This window comes from Ailuropoda melanoleuca, chromosome 2 (genome assembly GCF_002007445.2).
Source record: "Ailuropoda melanoleuca isolate Jingjing chromosome 2, ASM200744v2, whole genome shotgun sequence".
NCBI lineage: Eukaryota > Metazoa > Chordata > Mammalia > Carnivora > Ursidae > Ailuropoda > Ailuropoda melanoleuca.
This window is the reverse complement of record NC_048219.1, coordinates 63,450,981-63,463,138: the sequence shown is the minus strand read 5'-3', so window position 1 is coordinate 63,463,138 and position 12,158 is coordinate 63,450,981. Positions and strand designations below refer to the sequence as shown.

The window sequence follows — 12,158 nt, the reverse complement described above, 5'->3', positions numbered from 1 at the left end:
CATGCCCCACTCTTTGGTGGGCACCCTCACTGACATCCTTTAAGATAACCGGGTTTATAACTATAATTATTTCCTCAGGCGCAATCCCAAGAAATAGAATTTCTGTGTGAAAACATATTTTTAAGGCAAAGACGCAGTTTTAAAGTAACCATGGTAGCACGCTGTCCTACACAAACTGATCCAGTGTTGGACTCTCCTGGGAGAAATGTCAGAGTTTATAAAACTGATGACTGTCACCACCATCCTTCTCTTTACTGTGATCATAAACTCTGTTTCCCACTTGCAGTGAGTGTAAATTCTCAGCCATACATCATTTCCGATTGACGGCACGCTGTAGCAGTAATAAGGGTAGTTATAGCTAACACGGTACTCCGTTAAATGTTTATAGCTACTGTGTAGGTGACAGTATCCCCATTTTACAGGTGATGTAAGTGAACCACAAAGAGATTACGTACTTGTCCATAGTTACCAGTAGAGCCAGAATGCAAACCCAGGCGGTCTGGCGACAGGAACGACCATGTGCCCCACAGTGTAGATCCTCGTTTTGCTGTGAACATCAGCATCTTCGTAGTGAACAGTTTCTGAGCACCTTCCGTGTTCCAGGCGCTGCCCTAGTGCTTTGCATGGATTATGTGCGCACATAGATAACCCTCCAGGGAGATGAGACGCGGAGCTGACAGGCCCTCCAGCGAGCGGCGTGCCCCGCACCACGCTCGAGTCTCTGCTTCCACAGCGCCTGGCCTCCCCCTGCGGGTGGCCCCCTCCTGCCAGCCAACAGAACCCACTCCTCCGCCTGTTGGGGGCGGGGAGGGGTCAGGCTCCCTGGCCATGCATTTTCTTCTTTCTTTTATTTTCTGTCACTTTACTTGCTTCAGGTCTGCATAAATGTCCTCTTCTCATGACACCCTCCTGACCACCCTGAGAGAACAGCCCCTGTTCCGTCCCCGTCCCCCCCCGTCCCTCCCCCCACCCCGCACTTCTTATCTCCCTTTCCGATTGACAATTGACGTTTCCCTTAACTTTACAACGTCTGACACACCATCCCTGCTGCTCACGTGTCTGCACGGAGCAAGCAGCTCCCCCCTCGGTGCGGGAGCACCGTGACGGTGGAGACGCTTCCCTCACTGCTCTCAGCCCGGCCCCTGGTAGGTGGGCGTCCAGTAGTTCTTAAGTGAATGAGTGGGTCTTCTAAGAATCTGGCATTTGGAAAAATAAAGAGCCGACTGAAGAAGAAGCGCCAGAATGGCCTTGTCCTCTGTTGGCCCAGAGAAGTGCAGAGCGGTGCCGCCTTCAGGAGGAATGTGCTCTTGCCTTTCCGACCCCTCACCATTTTGTCCCAAAGGTGTCGGAAAACCTCGTGCAGCGAGATGGCGACTTCCTGGTTCGGGACTCTCTGTCCAGCCCCGGCAACTTCGTCCTGACCTGTCAGTGGAAGAATCTGGCTCAGCACTTCAAGATCCACCGCACGGTGCTGCGGCTCAGCGAGGCCTACAGCCGTGTGCAGTACCAGTTCGAGAGGGAGAGCTTCGACTCCATCCCTGGCCTGGTGCGCTGCTACGTGGGCAACCGCCGGCCCATCTCCCAGCAGAGCGGGGCCATCATCTTCCAGCCCATCAACAGGACGGTGCCCCTGCGCTGCCTGGAGGAGCGCTACGGCACGTCCCCGGGCCGGGCGCGGGACGCCAGCCTCGCCGACGGCAGGCCGGACGTGGCCAAGATGCTGAGCCTCACCGTGGGCGGCGTGCAGGCCCGGGAGCAGAGCTCGCCCAGGGGAACCCTCCTCAGGTGGGTCAGGGCGTCGTCGGGCGGTGCTGGGACGGGCAGGGGCACCCTGGACGTGCCCAGGCTTCGTGAGGCCGATGAGGCGCTCGCCGCGGCGAGGAACAATCAGAGATGTTACTGAGAATGCTGGGTGTTACTGGGATGGATGTCACGAGGCAGTGCTGTCACGAGGAACGGCTTCTCGGCAGCTGTCATGAGGAAATGAGTTCCCGACTGAGTAGGTGCCAACGTGAAATGAGGCAGTTGCAGAGGAAGGGGAGGGTTGGCCAGGAGAGACTTGTGGAGAAAGGAGGGTTCTGGCCGGTCTGAAGACTAGGGAAGATTCGGACAGACGCTGCAAAGGGGAGGGTGCTCCAGGCGGGGGCTCAGTGTGAGCATGCGTGGGGCGATAGGACGAGAGTTGCTTGCAGCGGGTAGGTTGGTGGGGCTCAAGCAAAGGGCCCACGTAAGGGGCTGGTAGGGGCAGGCTCAGGGAGGTGACCCCAGCCAGATCATGGAGGCCTTAAAGCCAGGCTGAAGGGTTTGAGGGAGCCTCAGAGACTTGACATGATGAATGTCCTGAGAATAGAACAGGGTGGGCATGTGTTGGAGGGGAGGGAGCTTGGAGCAGGAAGACCAGTCAGTGAGTCGTGGAGGGTCAGGCTGTTCAGGGGTAGTGGGGGGTGGGGATCCTGGGACCTTGGCTTCCTGGGACTCTTGTGCGAGGGGAAGGTTGGAGAAGGGCGAGTCGGAGACCACAGGACGGCCCAGAGGGGGATGGGCTTTGGAGGAAAAACCAGTTGCTGCGTCTGAGATTCGACCATAGGCTTATCTCTGAATGCCAGTGTCCAGCAACAGTTTGGGGGTTCAGGAGGGGAGTTCAGCCTGAAGGCTTAGATTAGGGCTTGGTCCACATGGAAAGGGTGGTTGACTAGGTGAGAAAAGATGGGGTTCCTAAGATGGGAGACAGTGAGAGACTGGGGGCTGTGCCCTGAACCTGGGGATGGGGGAGAGACGATTCCAGAGGACTGGATGACCAGCTGAGGCCCTGCCCTCGATGACCAGTGGTGCGTGCTGTCTTCACACAGGACCTGTCTCTCATGGAGCTGGGTGCCTGTGCTGCTCTCTGACTGTTCAGAGAAGGAGAGCAGGGAAAAGGCGGGCTTGGCAGGGTGGAGACTAGCTCCAGCCCCTTGGTGACACAGCCCCCCTTCTCTGGCTCCCTGGCATCTAAACTTACGCACTTAAACCAACATGTTTTCTTCCACTCACTGGTTTTCTTTCTGGACAGGAGGAAATGTCATAAACTGTAATTGGTAGAGTGCAAAAATTCAGAAGCAAAACACAGGACTCTGAGTAATACAAACTAGGCCGTGTGCTGCCACGAAGCCCCGGTCAATGTTAGTCAGCATCTGGCTGTGGACCCTGCCGGCCTGGTCACAGATGCTGGTCTGCCACTGATCAAGCTACTTACCTTCCCTGGGCCTCACTTCCCCCGACTGGAATGATGGGGTTTGTGAGGGTTAAATGATGGAAGACTTGCAGAGTGCTTAGAACAGTGCCAAAGGGCTACGTAGGTGTGAATAATCATAATAAATATTTTCTGGAGGGCAGTAGAATGTAGGGCTCAGTTGCAGGGAGGGAGGCAAGAACTGATACGTAGATACTCTCCTTTTCTTAGTAGTAAGAATGCACTTGAGATCCCTTAAAAATATTAAAGGGGTATTTCTTCCTCTGTTTCTTTTGTGAGTGTAGGGATTGGCTGCTCAACGGAGGAAGAGGAAGGTAATGTCATGAACAGAGCCAGGGAGCATTGGGCAATGCACAGAACCCCTGCCCAGTGCGGTGCCTGCCTCCTGGTCTGCTCTCAGAGGCCCGGATTTCGAATAGAAATTTATTTTTTAAGATAAGAAATGAAAGAAATACTGAGAAAGTCTCTTGGTCAATGAGGCAGGCCTAACAGAGCCCCTCTTCTGATTGCCCAGTGAAAGCAGTTTTTTAAGCACTTCTTGGCACCGGCAGCCGACCGGCAGCCGACCGGCAGCCGCGCAGCGGCGGGGCCGGGAATGTCCAACCGTGGGGGCGGGGTGGGCTCCGCGGGGAAGCGCCTCCTGCTGCCCCGCCCGCCCTCCCGGGCCCTTTGGCGCCCGCACCTTCCCTGACGTCGGGCCCGCCGGTTGGCCGGCTGGCGGGGTGCGCCCTCGGCCGGCTTGTGTGCGCCCCAGGTGGGGGTTTTGGGCCAGTGGAGTCTGGCCGCTCTGAAGATCATTGCACAAATACCGCTTGGCTGAAGCCATTGCCTTTTGGAATTTGCCCTCTGCCCTGCCTTATCTCTGAGGGGTTGCTGGAATTTCTCTGTTGCTGGGAGTTTGGGGTTTTTGGGGGGGCTTGTTTGCTTTTTCCTTTGGTGCTTGCAAAGGTAGGAAAGAACTTTGCGATTTCTGTAATCTCAGCTCGCGGGAGGGCCGATTAAAGTTCATTACCACTTGACTGGTGGAGTGAAGTCTCTTCTAGCAAAGGAGAGATTCTGTTTGTGGGTGCTAGAGAAACTCCCAGTCTGAACAGGCAAGGGAGCAGAGGGGTGCTAGCAAATTGTGTGGGAAGTGACATTTCTCTGCTTCCCTGCGTGGCTGCGCCCTGTGCCTCCCAGCGAGGCTGGGCCCTTCCCCAGCTCAGCAGGAGGCCGGCCGAGGGGCCCTGGTCCTTCCAGGAGGAAGAGAGTGACTGGCTCCCCAGGTGACCCTGCGGGTTATTTGGGGGTCGTGGAGACTGGCACTGAAATGCAGACTGCCCCACAGCTTCCTCCTTAACCGACACCACAAGGCATGGTGGGAAACGCGTTTCAGTGCAACAAGTCATTCCTCCTGGGTCTGTAAGTAATTTTAGGCTCTGTTAAAAGTGCACATTCCAGTTGATCAGATTTTCCTGAGAGGAACATGAAATCTTTGCTCTGCTCAACCGGATGAAAGGGCTTAGAGGAGGCAGCCTGGGACCGGACTGGATTGGTCCTGGGGATTCGGGGATGGAGCCCAGGGCACAGTCCTGTGTTAACCGCCCCCAGCAGTAATTTCCTCCTCCTGCAGACATTCCTTTACTGTTTGGATGCGCTGTACCACTTGCCTTCTAAGCAGTCTTTTCTCTTAAAAACTTTCCATGACGCTGCCTAAAGGTTTTACGATTTAATGACACGTTTCTGCTTCACTTATCTTTTGCTTCAGAAATAAAGAGAAGAGCGGTAGCCAGCCAGCCTGCCTGGATCACATGCAGGACAGAAGAGCCTTATCTCTCAAAGCGCACCAGTCGGAAAGTTACCTGCCTCTTGGTAGGTCTTTGGGACTTTTCTGGGAGGAGGACGACAGTGTTAGCCTGATTTCCTTCAGGCTGTTTCCCTGCGCGGTCTGGTGCCCTGATGTGAGGAGGACACAGGCTCTGTGCCTTTGGCAGGGGGGTGAGGGGTTTGTAGAACTGAATCTGGATGAGGGTCACTTTGTGTGCTAGCTAGCTTTTAAGCCTTATAGCAAACCTTCAGAGCGGAAATGATGATCCTCTTCTCATTGCTGAGGAAACTGAGGCACAGAGGTGAAATAACTCATCCAGAGTTACCCGTCCAGCCCATGGTTAAGCCAGCATTTGAACCCAGGGTTTCTGACCCACGCTCACCCGCTAAAAGAGGAGCCGCTCTCTGTGCCCTCCCTGGGCAGAGGGGGTTGGGTCAGTGCTGGGGTTCCTGGGGGAACAGCCGCCCAGACAGACCCCTCCTCCTCTCCGTTCTCCTTTCGCAGCCAGAGGAGCGAGGAGCTGTGGGATGTGGGCAGACCCTGTAAGAAACGGTGTTAGTGAGCCATGGGTGGTTGTTCATGTTTTCCATAACTGACCTTCCTTGGGCCCACAGGGTGATTTTCGCAATGCCTCTTGGTGAACCACTTCTATGTGGGTTAGCTCAGCATCTTGTCCCCCCTTCCTGGGATGCCTCCAGCTCTCCCTCAAGGCTGGCTGGATCCACCCTGGCCATGAGAGTGACTCAGGCCCTTATGCTATGTGACTGAAGACTTCTCTTTCTTAGGGCAAGACGAGATTACTCACTGCCCTCCAGGCGCCGCGTCTTGTCCTGTTCTGACTGTACTAACCTTCTCTGACCATAAAATGCACTGCAGCCCAGCTCCTGGTAGACTCTGGGATTTAGAATCCCCCAGAAGTGGGGTGCGGCCAGCCAGCCCTCGAAATGCTCTGGACTGCGCTAGAAGTGGGGGGGGTCCTACCAAGTTGTCTTTGGGCAGTAAACATTGAAACCCAGGGGCATGAACGGAGGGCCGGAGAGTTGTCACTCCAGTTTTGCTTTGTGTTCCCCACACAGCTGACCTTTTCCTGACCCTTTCTTATCCTCCACAGGCTGTAAGCTGCCCCCTCAGTCCCGAGGGGTGGACACAAGCCCCCGCCCAAACTCACCCGTTTTCAGGACGGGCAGTGAGCCCACCCTGAGCCCGGCATTGGTTCAGAGGGTCTCCTCGGACACTAGGGCAGGGGAGGCCCTGAGGGGCTCAGACAGCCAGCTGTGCCCCAAGCCGCCCCCCAAACCCTGCAAGGCATCCTTCCTCAAGGCTCCCCTGTCTCCGTCCCCCTGGCTCAACTCAGAGGCCAACTACTGTGAACTGAACCCAGACTTCGCGGCCGGCTGTGACCAGGGAGCGGGGCCGCCCCTCTGTGCCCAGGACAGCTACGTGGAGCTGCTAACAGCTAAGCAGAATGGGGTGCCGGGTCCCCGGAACTCCGGCACCAACTACTTGATCCTCGATGATGACGGGGCAGGGCCCTGGGAGGTGCCGGCCGTGCAGATGGACCAGGGGCCGAAGGAGGATGAGGCCGAGTTCGTGCTGCCCCGTCTGGAGACTGTCTCCTCATTCCGACCCAACGACTTTGAATCGAAGCTGCTTCCTCCTGAGAACAAGCCCCTGGAAACAGCAATGCTGAAGCGGGCAAAAGAGCTGTTCACTAAGCATGACCCCAAGGTCATCGCCCAGCACATGCTGAGCACAGACTGCGTGGTAAGTGCCCAGGCAGGTGGGTTTTGCTCTGGCTTCAGGAAGTCTGGAAGGAGACGACAGGCTGGTCTCGCTCCACCTCACCCTTGAAGTGCGTGGCTCATGGAAGAAGTCAGGAGATAACCTGGGTGGGGATTTATTTAAAGGGTGGGAAGCACAGGCCTGGGACAACCTTTGCCCGGGCCGGAAGCTTGTAAAACTCCCCTCGGGCAAGGGGATGGCGGGCTCCTGCTCAGGCCAGGCCTCCCTCGCCAGCTGCAGGGTCCTCCCTGGCCTCAGCTCCGTCAGAACCGGGAAAGTCAAGGCCAAGGAGACAGGACTGAAGATGGAAATATACTTTCTGGAGTAGCAGAGCCTAGGTTATTGTTACTTTATTACATATGATACATTATGTATACAAATACACACACATCATATATTTATTGTTACTAAAGTGGGCTTAAGAATAAACATTCTTAAATTTATCCTTGATTTTTTTCACAAGAAATACTTGGTCAGTTTAGAAAAATTATAAAATATAGTTTAAAAGAAAAAAAATTATACAAAGTCTAGTTTCCTGATCACAATGGTTAACATTTGCTCTGAAAACAGATACATGTAAATAATTTCATGCATATGTGTGTGTTTACCACAGGCCTAAACAGATGATTCTGTTTTATTTTTTTTCTAAACATGCCATTTTAAACCCTGAGTCTTTGACCAAACAACATAGCATGACTATCTTTTCATGACTAAATAAATATGTTTATATCATCATCAATTTTGATAGGAAGCATTTCTTTTAGATATGGGCAGCTTTTGTTCCTAAGTGACCCCATGGCAAGGTTATCCCTTGAGAGATCTTTCTAGAAAACAAGTGTCTCAGGCTGGGAGGGGCTCAGCCTACCCCTCAGTCATAGAGACAAATCCATGCATTGGAGTGACAGGGAAGGCCTTAGTGAGATTTAAAGCCCTTATTCATTTGTAGTTCAGTGAAGTCAATTACCTTCAAAGTTCAGGGCCTGTTTAGGAACTGAGTTTTCCTAAATAAATATCCTGGGTCATGACTCATGGCAGGAAATGCATTCCCTGAGCACCCCCCTGGGGAGTCCCTAGTTGACGGAGGTCACAGGGGGACAGGAGGCCTCCCAAAACAGCCTTGAGGAATTTGAAGCAAGTGCTAGCTGTTCTGAGCTCCGCAAACCCAGCACCTGGAAGAGGCCTGGGAGGTAGTCCCTGTGTGCGTGCGTGCGTGTTGTGGGGGTGGGGGCGCCCTGGGAAAGAACCAGGAAAGGGGCAGTGCTGAAGAACAAGGATTTGTTCACGTGGTGGGCTGGGTGTCCTTGGGCAGCGCTCCCAGGTCATATTAAATGCTTACCTCACTTAAAAGCGGGCTAAACCCGTTCAGGCAGGAAGAGGATTTCAGATTCCTGTTCTAGTTATGGGCCGGGGCCTTGGTACGCCAACAGGCCAGGAGTCTGGTGTGAACCTGCCTGAGTTCTCCGTACAGGAAGCTCTTTGTAGAAACATGGATCGGGGTTGACAGAACAGCCTAGTTCCCAGGAGGAAAGGAATCCTTCTTCCCTGTGACTTCAAACAGTGCTTGGAGGATTTAGGAGGGTCTAGGAGGAGGTGAAATGCCTGACTCCCCTTTGGCAGGAGGGTCCAGAATGTTCCCACCACCTTGGCAGTCATGAATTTGGAGCTCAAATCTGCTCTTGACTGAAGGAACATGAAGCCTGCCCTTTTTCTTGTTTGGTTTCTTTCGTTGTATTTTGTCCTGGTTGGGCCCCTCTCCCGTTTGCCTTTAGGCACCCCTGGAAGAAGGGCTGGATGGAGCCCCCTGGCAGTGAGGCGGAGATCTGGAGCAGAAGTCCGCCTGACTCTGCTCACCTTCAGTCCCTGAGGGCAGGGCTGATTATAGTCTTCCTTCCTCCCTCCCCCCTTCCTTCCCTTCCTCCTGAGTCCACTGCCATTTCCTTATTCTGTTCCTGGAACCACTGACTTTAGGGCTTTGCCAACAAAGCAGGCACAATCAGCGTCTCTGAGGGAAATAGACGGGCTGTTGTTACCCACTCCAAATGTAGTGACCACCAGGCAGGGCCAAGTGCTGGTTCCCACCCCGTGCAGAGCCCGGGCTGATGCCCAGAAAGGCCGTCATGACAGTGGGTGGTCCTGAGTGCCTCAAGGCTGCCTGTCCTGCAGTGTCCGGCCCCTCCTGGGGCAGGGTTGGGGTGGGCATCCACTGAGCCCCTCTCTACCTGCAAATGGGCACCACCCTGGCCTCACCCAGAGTGCAGCCTGTCCCCAACCCACGTGTTGCAGTATCTAGAAGTGGGGCTGGTAGGTGAAAGTTGGCCTCTGGGGATGAAATCCCTGAGTCTAATTCAGGCTCTCAACTTTCCAGTTTTTTCTGTCCCCACCTATAAAAGGAGGAGAACCATACCAGCTACCCAGGTGGTTGTGAGGACTAAGACTCAATGAAATAACTTAGGTAGAGCCCTCCACACACCATGCCTGGGCCAGAGTGAGGCTAGGTGTTTGCTTGTTCGCCTGAGCAGCTGCTGTGCGCCGGGTGGGGCCACCGTGGGGGATGTGCTGGAGGGGGACAGTGATATAGGACTTTAGACCACGCCCCAGGTGGGAAATACTCTGCAGGGGGAGGCACAGGAGCTGTGGGGCCACGGAAGCAGGGTCTTGAACGTGGGGAAGGGTGGGGGTTCAGAGAGGGGATGTCTGAGATGAGTTTTAAAGGCTGACTAGGAATCGACCAGATGAAGAATGGGAAAACCATCTTCTGGGCGGCAAGCAGCGGACATGCGCAGAGACTCCACTGTCAAGGGTTCAGTTTACAGAGGACTCACTTCGTGCGCAGCAAAAGTGGGGGTAGGGGTGGGGGAGGGGAGGGACTCGCAGCTCTTTCCTTGGATGTTAAGTCTCTACTCCTGGGCTCATGCTGGTTGTTGCTTCAAAGCACTTCACAGTTCAGTGAGGAAGACAGGCCCTTACGTGCACAGGCAGCAGAGATGGTGGGCAGAACCGGGCAGTCTCTTTGCAGTTCAGAAGATCCCTTAGCAGCTGGGAGGAGAGCCAGGCCCCAGCCAACAGCCCCGGGGGGCCACTGCAGCAGCTCCCTCAGGCAGTTTGGAGATCCTGCAGAGCCAGGATAATTGAGACCAGAAGAGCAGAGGGGGGCTGGGCTGCCTCATCCGGGAGTGCTGAAGTTGCCTGAAGTTGCCTGCCGGGTCTGTCTCATAGTAAATGCTCCAGAAGAGTCCGCCCTCCTCTATCTCTGAGCTGCATGGCTCTGAGCGTTTTCCCAGAGACTCGAATCCAAGTTCTGCAGCGTGAGCTTAGGATCCCCTTTCCTAGCTCAGCCTCGGGGCAAGCAGGTGTCGGCATATCCCGGCACACCCCCAGGAAAGTGACCCAGGGGGTGCATGTTTGCACTGAAGGAAAACCGACTTGGAGGCTTCTCTCCCAGAGCAGGGATCACTCTGGTTACTAGTGCTTCCGGCACAAAACTGAATCAGTGATGAGTCTGAATCTCATGACACAGACTGAATTGGAGGGTGCCCACCACCCTGGAGACGGGCTTTGGAGCCTCTGATGGGGCAGCTGTCTAAACAAGCAAGCCAAGTGTGTGACCATAGGTGGCTGGGGTATATACATCTGGGTTGCCTGACCGTGGTCAAGGTGTAAATCCCTTTCTAGAGATCTGGTCACAATTCTTTCCTCTTCTACGTGCCAGTGGTTGACAACCCGGATTTTCAAATAGCATTAAAGTTATTTGATCCTTTGCAAAGTCCTTGAGAAAGGTGAACTTAGCAGCTGCGTTAGAAATGGGGACACTGCACCCTGTTTCCCAGTCTGCCCCTGGATTGCTAATTCCCACAGGTCCATTTCTTCAGGGCTGACAGTGGTTCCCTTTGCTCATCCACAGAAGTTAAGGGTCAGGGTTAATAATACCAGCCAAACTTCAGGTGTTTTTTGTGGCCTATTACAAAGGCATCTGGACTGTTTCGATGCCTGGGATTATTATAGTCAAGGACAACTCCAGCAGATAGAGGAGAGGCATTGTTCTGTGCCTGCCACGTGTCCAGAGTCGATTAGACGCAGCGTCTGCTAGTTGCATCATTAGGCGTCAGCATGCTGCAAAGGGTCCCTAGGCTGGTGTTCGAGATGCGGTGACTCGGTTCTAACATATCGAGGCCGCATGTAATACAAATGGCTGGCTAATACCTGGTGCCGATAGACGATAGATGATTACACACCAGAGCCAGGCTGGGAGAGCTGGCTGGGACGAAGAAAGATTTTCTTGAAGGAAGGCCTCCTAGGGGGAGAAGGGGGTGTGCTTGAGACCTCGGGTTTCAAATCGCTGTACATGTTTCTAATGGTTTCCAGATGTGTGGTGCCTTGAGTGAGCGCAGGAGAGGTGTAATTAAGGGTAATAGCAGCCAGCCGCCNGCCCCCCCCCCCCGCCGGTAAGTGAGAACAGGAACGGCAGAGCCGGCCGCAGCGGGCGCGGAGCGCTTGGCCACAGTTGGCCGTTCTGCTGTTCCGCGGCGGGGACGCGCCGCCCCGGGCGCACTAGCGCTCGCGGGCCCTGCTGGCGGCAGCGGCACCAGCCGGTGGTCAGCAGCCGGCAGAGCGACGCCGCTCCCTGTGCGCCAGAAACGCCAGGTCTGCAGGTGCTTTCCTCTCCAGGTTTCTATTCCAGTGGTGTCCTAGAACCCTCACATCTCATCTAAAAACTGCTTGGGGATGCTGCTGCCCATATCGAGACGCAGCAAGGGCCTCCACACCGTCCCAGTTTGGTGTGTTTCTTTTCGCGAGCTACGCTGGTGTTCGCGGCGAGCGCACTTGCTGAGCCGGTGTGTTTCATCTCGTGTGCCTGACAGGTCGCTCGGATACTTGAAGTCTCGGAAGAGATGCGGAAGAGCATGGGCGTGAGCTCGGGCCTGGAACTCATTACCTTGCCTTATGGCCGCCAGCTGCGCCTGGACATAATTGAAAGGTGAGCAGTGCCGTCCCCCGCGCTTTGAGCGCCACCGCTTGCACAGCAGCCAGGGGCCCAGGGCCGGCGCGGCCGGAGCCCTTCCCTTCTCCCAGGGGACTCAGCCACAGAACTCCCAGAGATGCACAAAGAGGGAGCACAGAGCAAGTCTGGGGACAAGGAACACGGTCCTGTCCGTGCCCCGGGAGGGAGTGGAGGACAGAAGAGACTGTGGGCCGTGCTAGCATAAGTCACCCCTGCCGCCACGGGGGGAACCCGACCTCTTGCCCCTCCACAGCCCCACCTCACTGAGCGGAGGCTGCTCTTTCTCTTCAGAGTTCAAGGTCGCACTAGGATTAAGTGGGAGTTTGTGGGAAAAGTCA

General features: G+C 55.0%; 1 protein-coding gene across 5 annotated transcripts in view; it reads left to right on the top strand.

The window, feature by feature from the left end:
- Positions 1-12,158, top strand: part of BCAR3 (BCAR3 adaptor protein, NSP family member) — a 201,155-nt gene that overhangs the window by 171,460 nt on the left and 17,537 nt on the right. For all 5 annotated transcript variants that reach the window (XM_034653930.1, XM_034653929.1, XM_002917933.4 and 2 more), the window contains 4 exons: positions 1,343-1,785; positions 4,980-5,083; positions 6,151-6,803; positions 11,681-11,796. In XM_034653930.1, the coding sequence (XP_034509821.1) occupies positions 1,343-1,785; positions 4,980-5,083; positions 6,151-6,803; positions 11,681-11,796 (1,316 nt within the window). The remainder of the gene's footprint in view (positions 1-1,342; positions 1,786-4,979; positions 5,084-6,150; positions 6,804-11,680; positions 11,797-12,158) is intronic.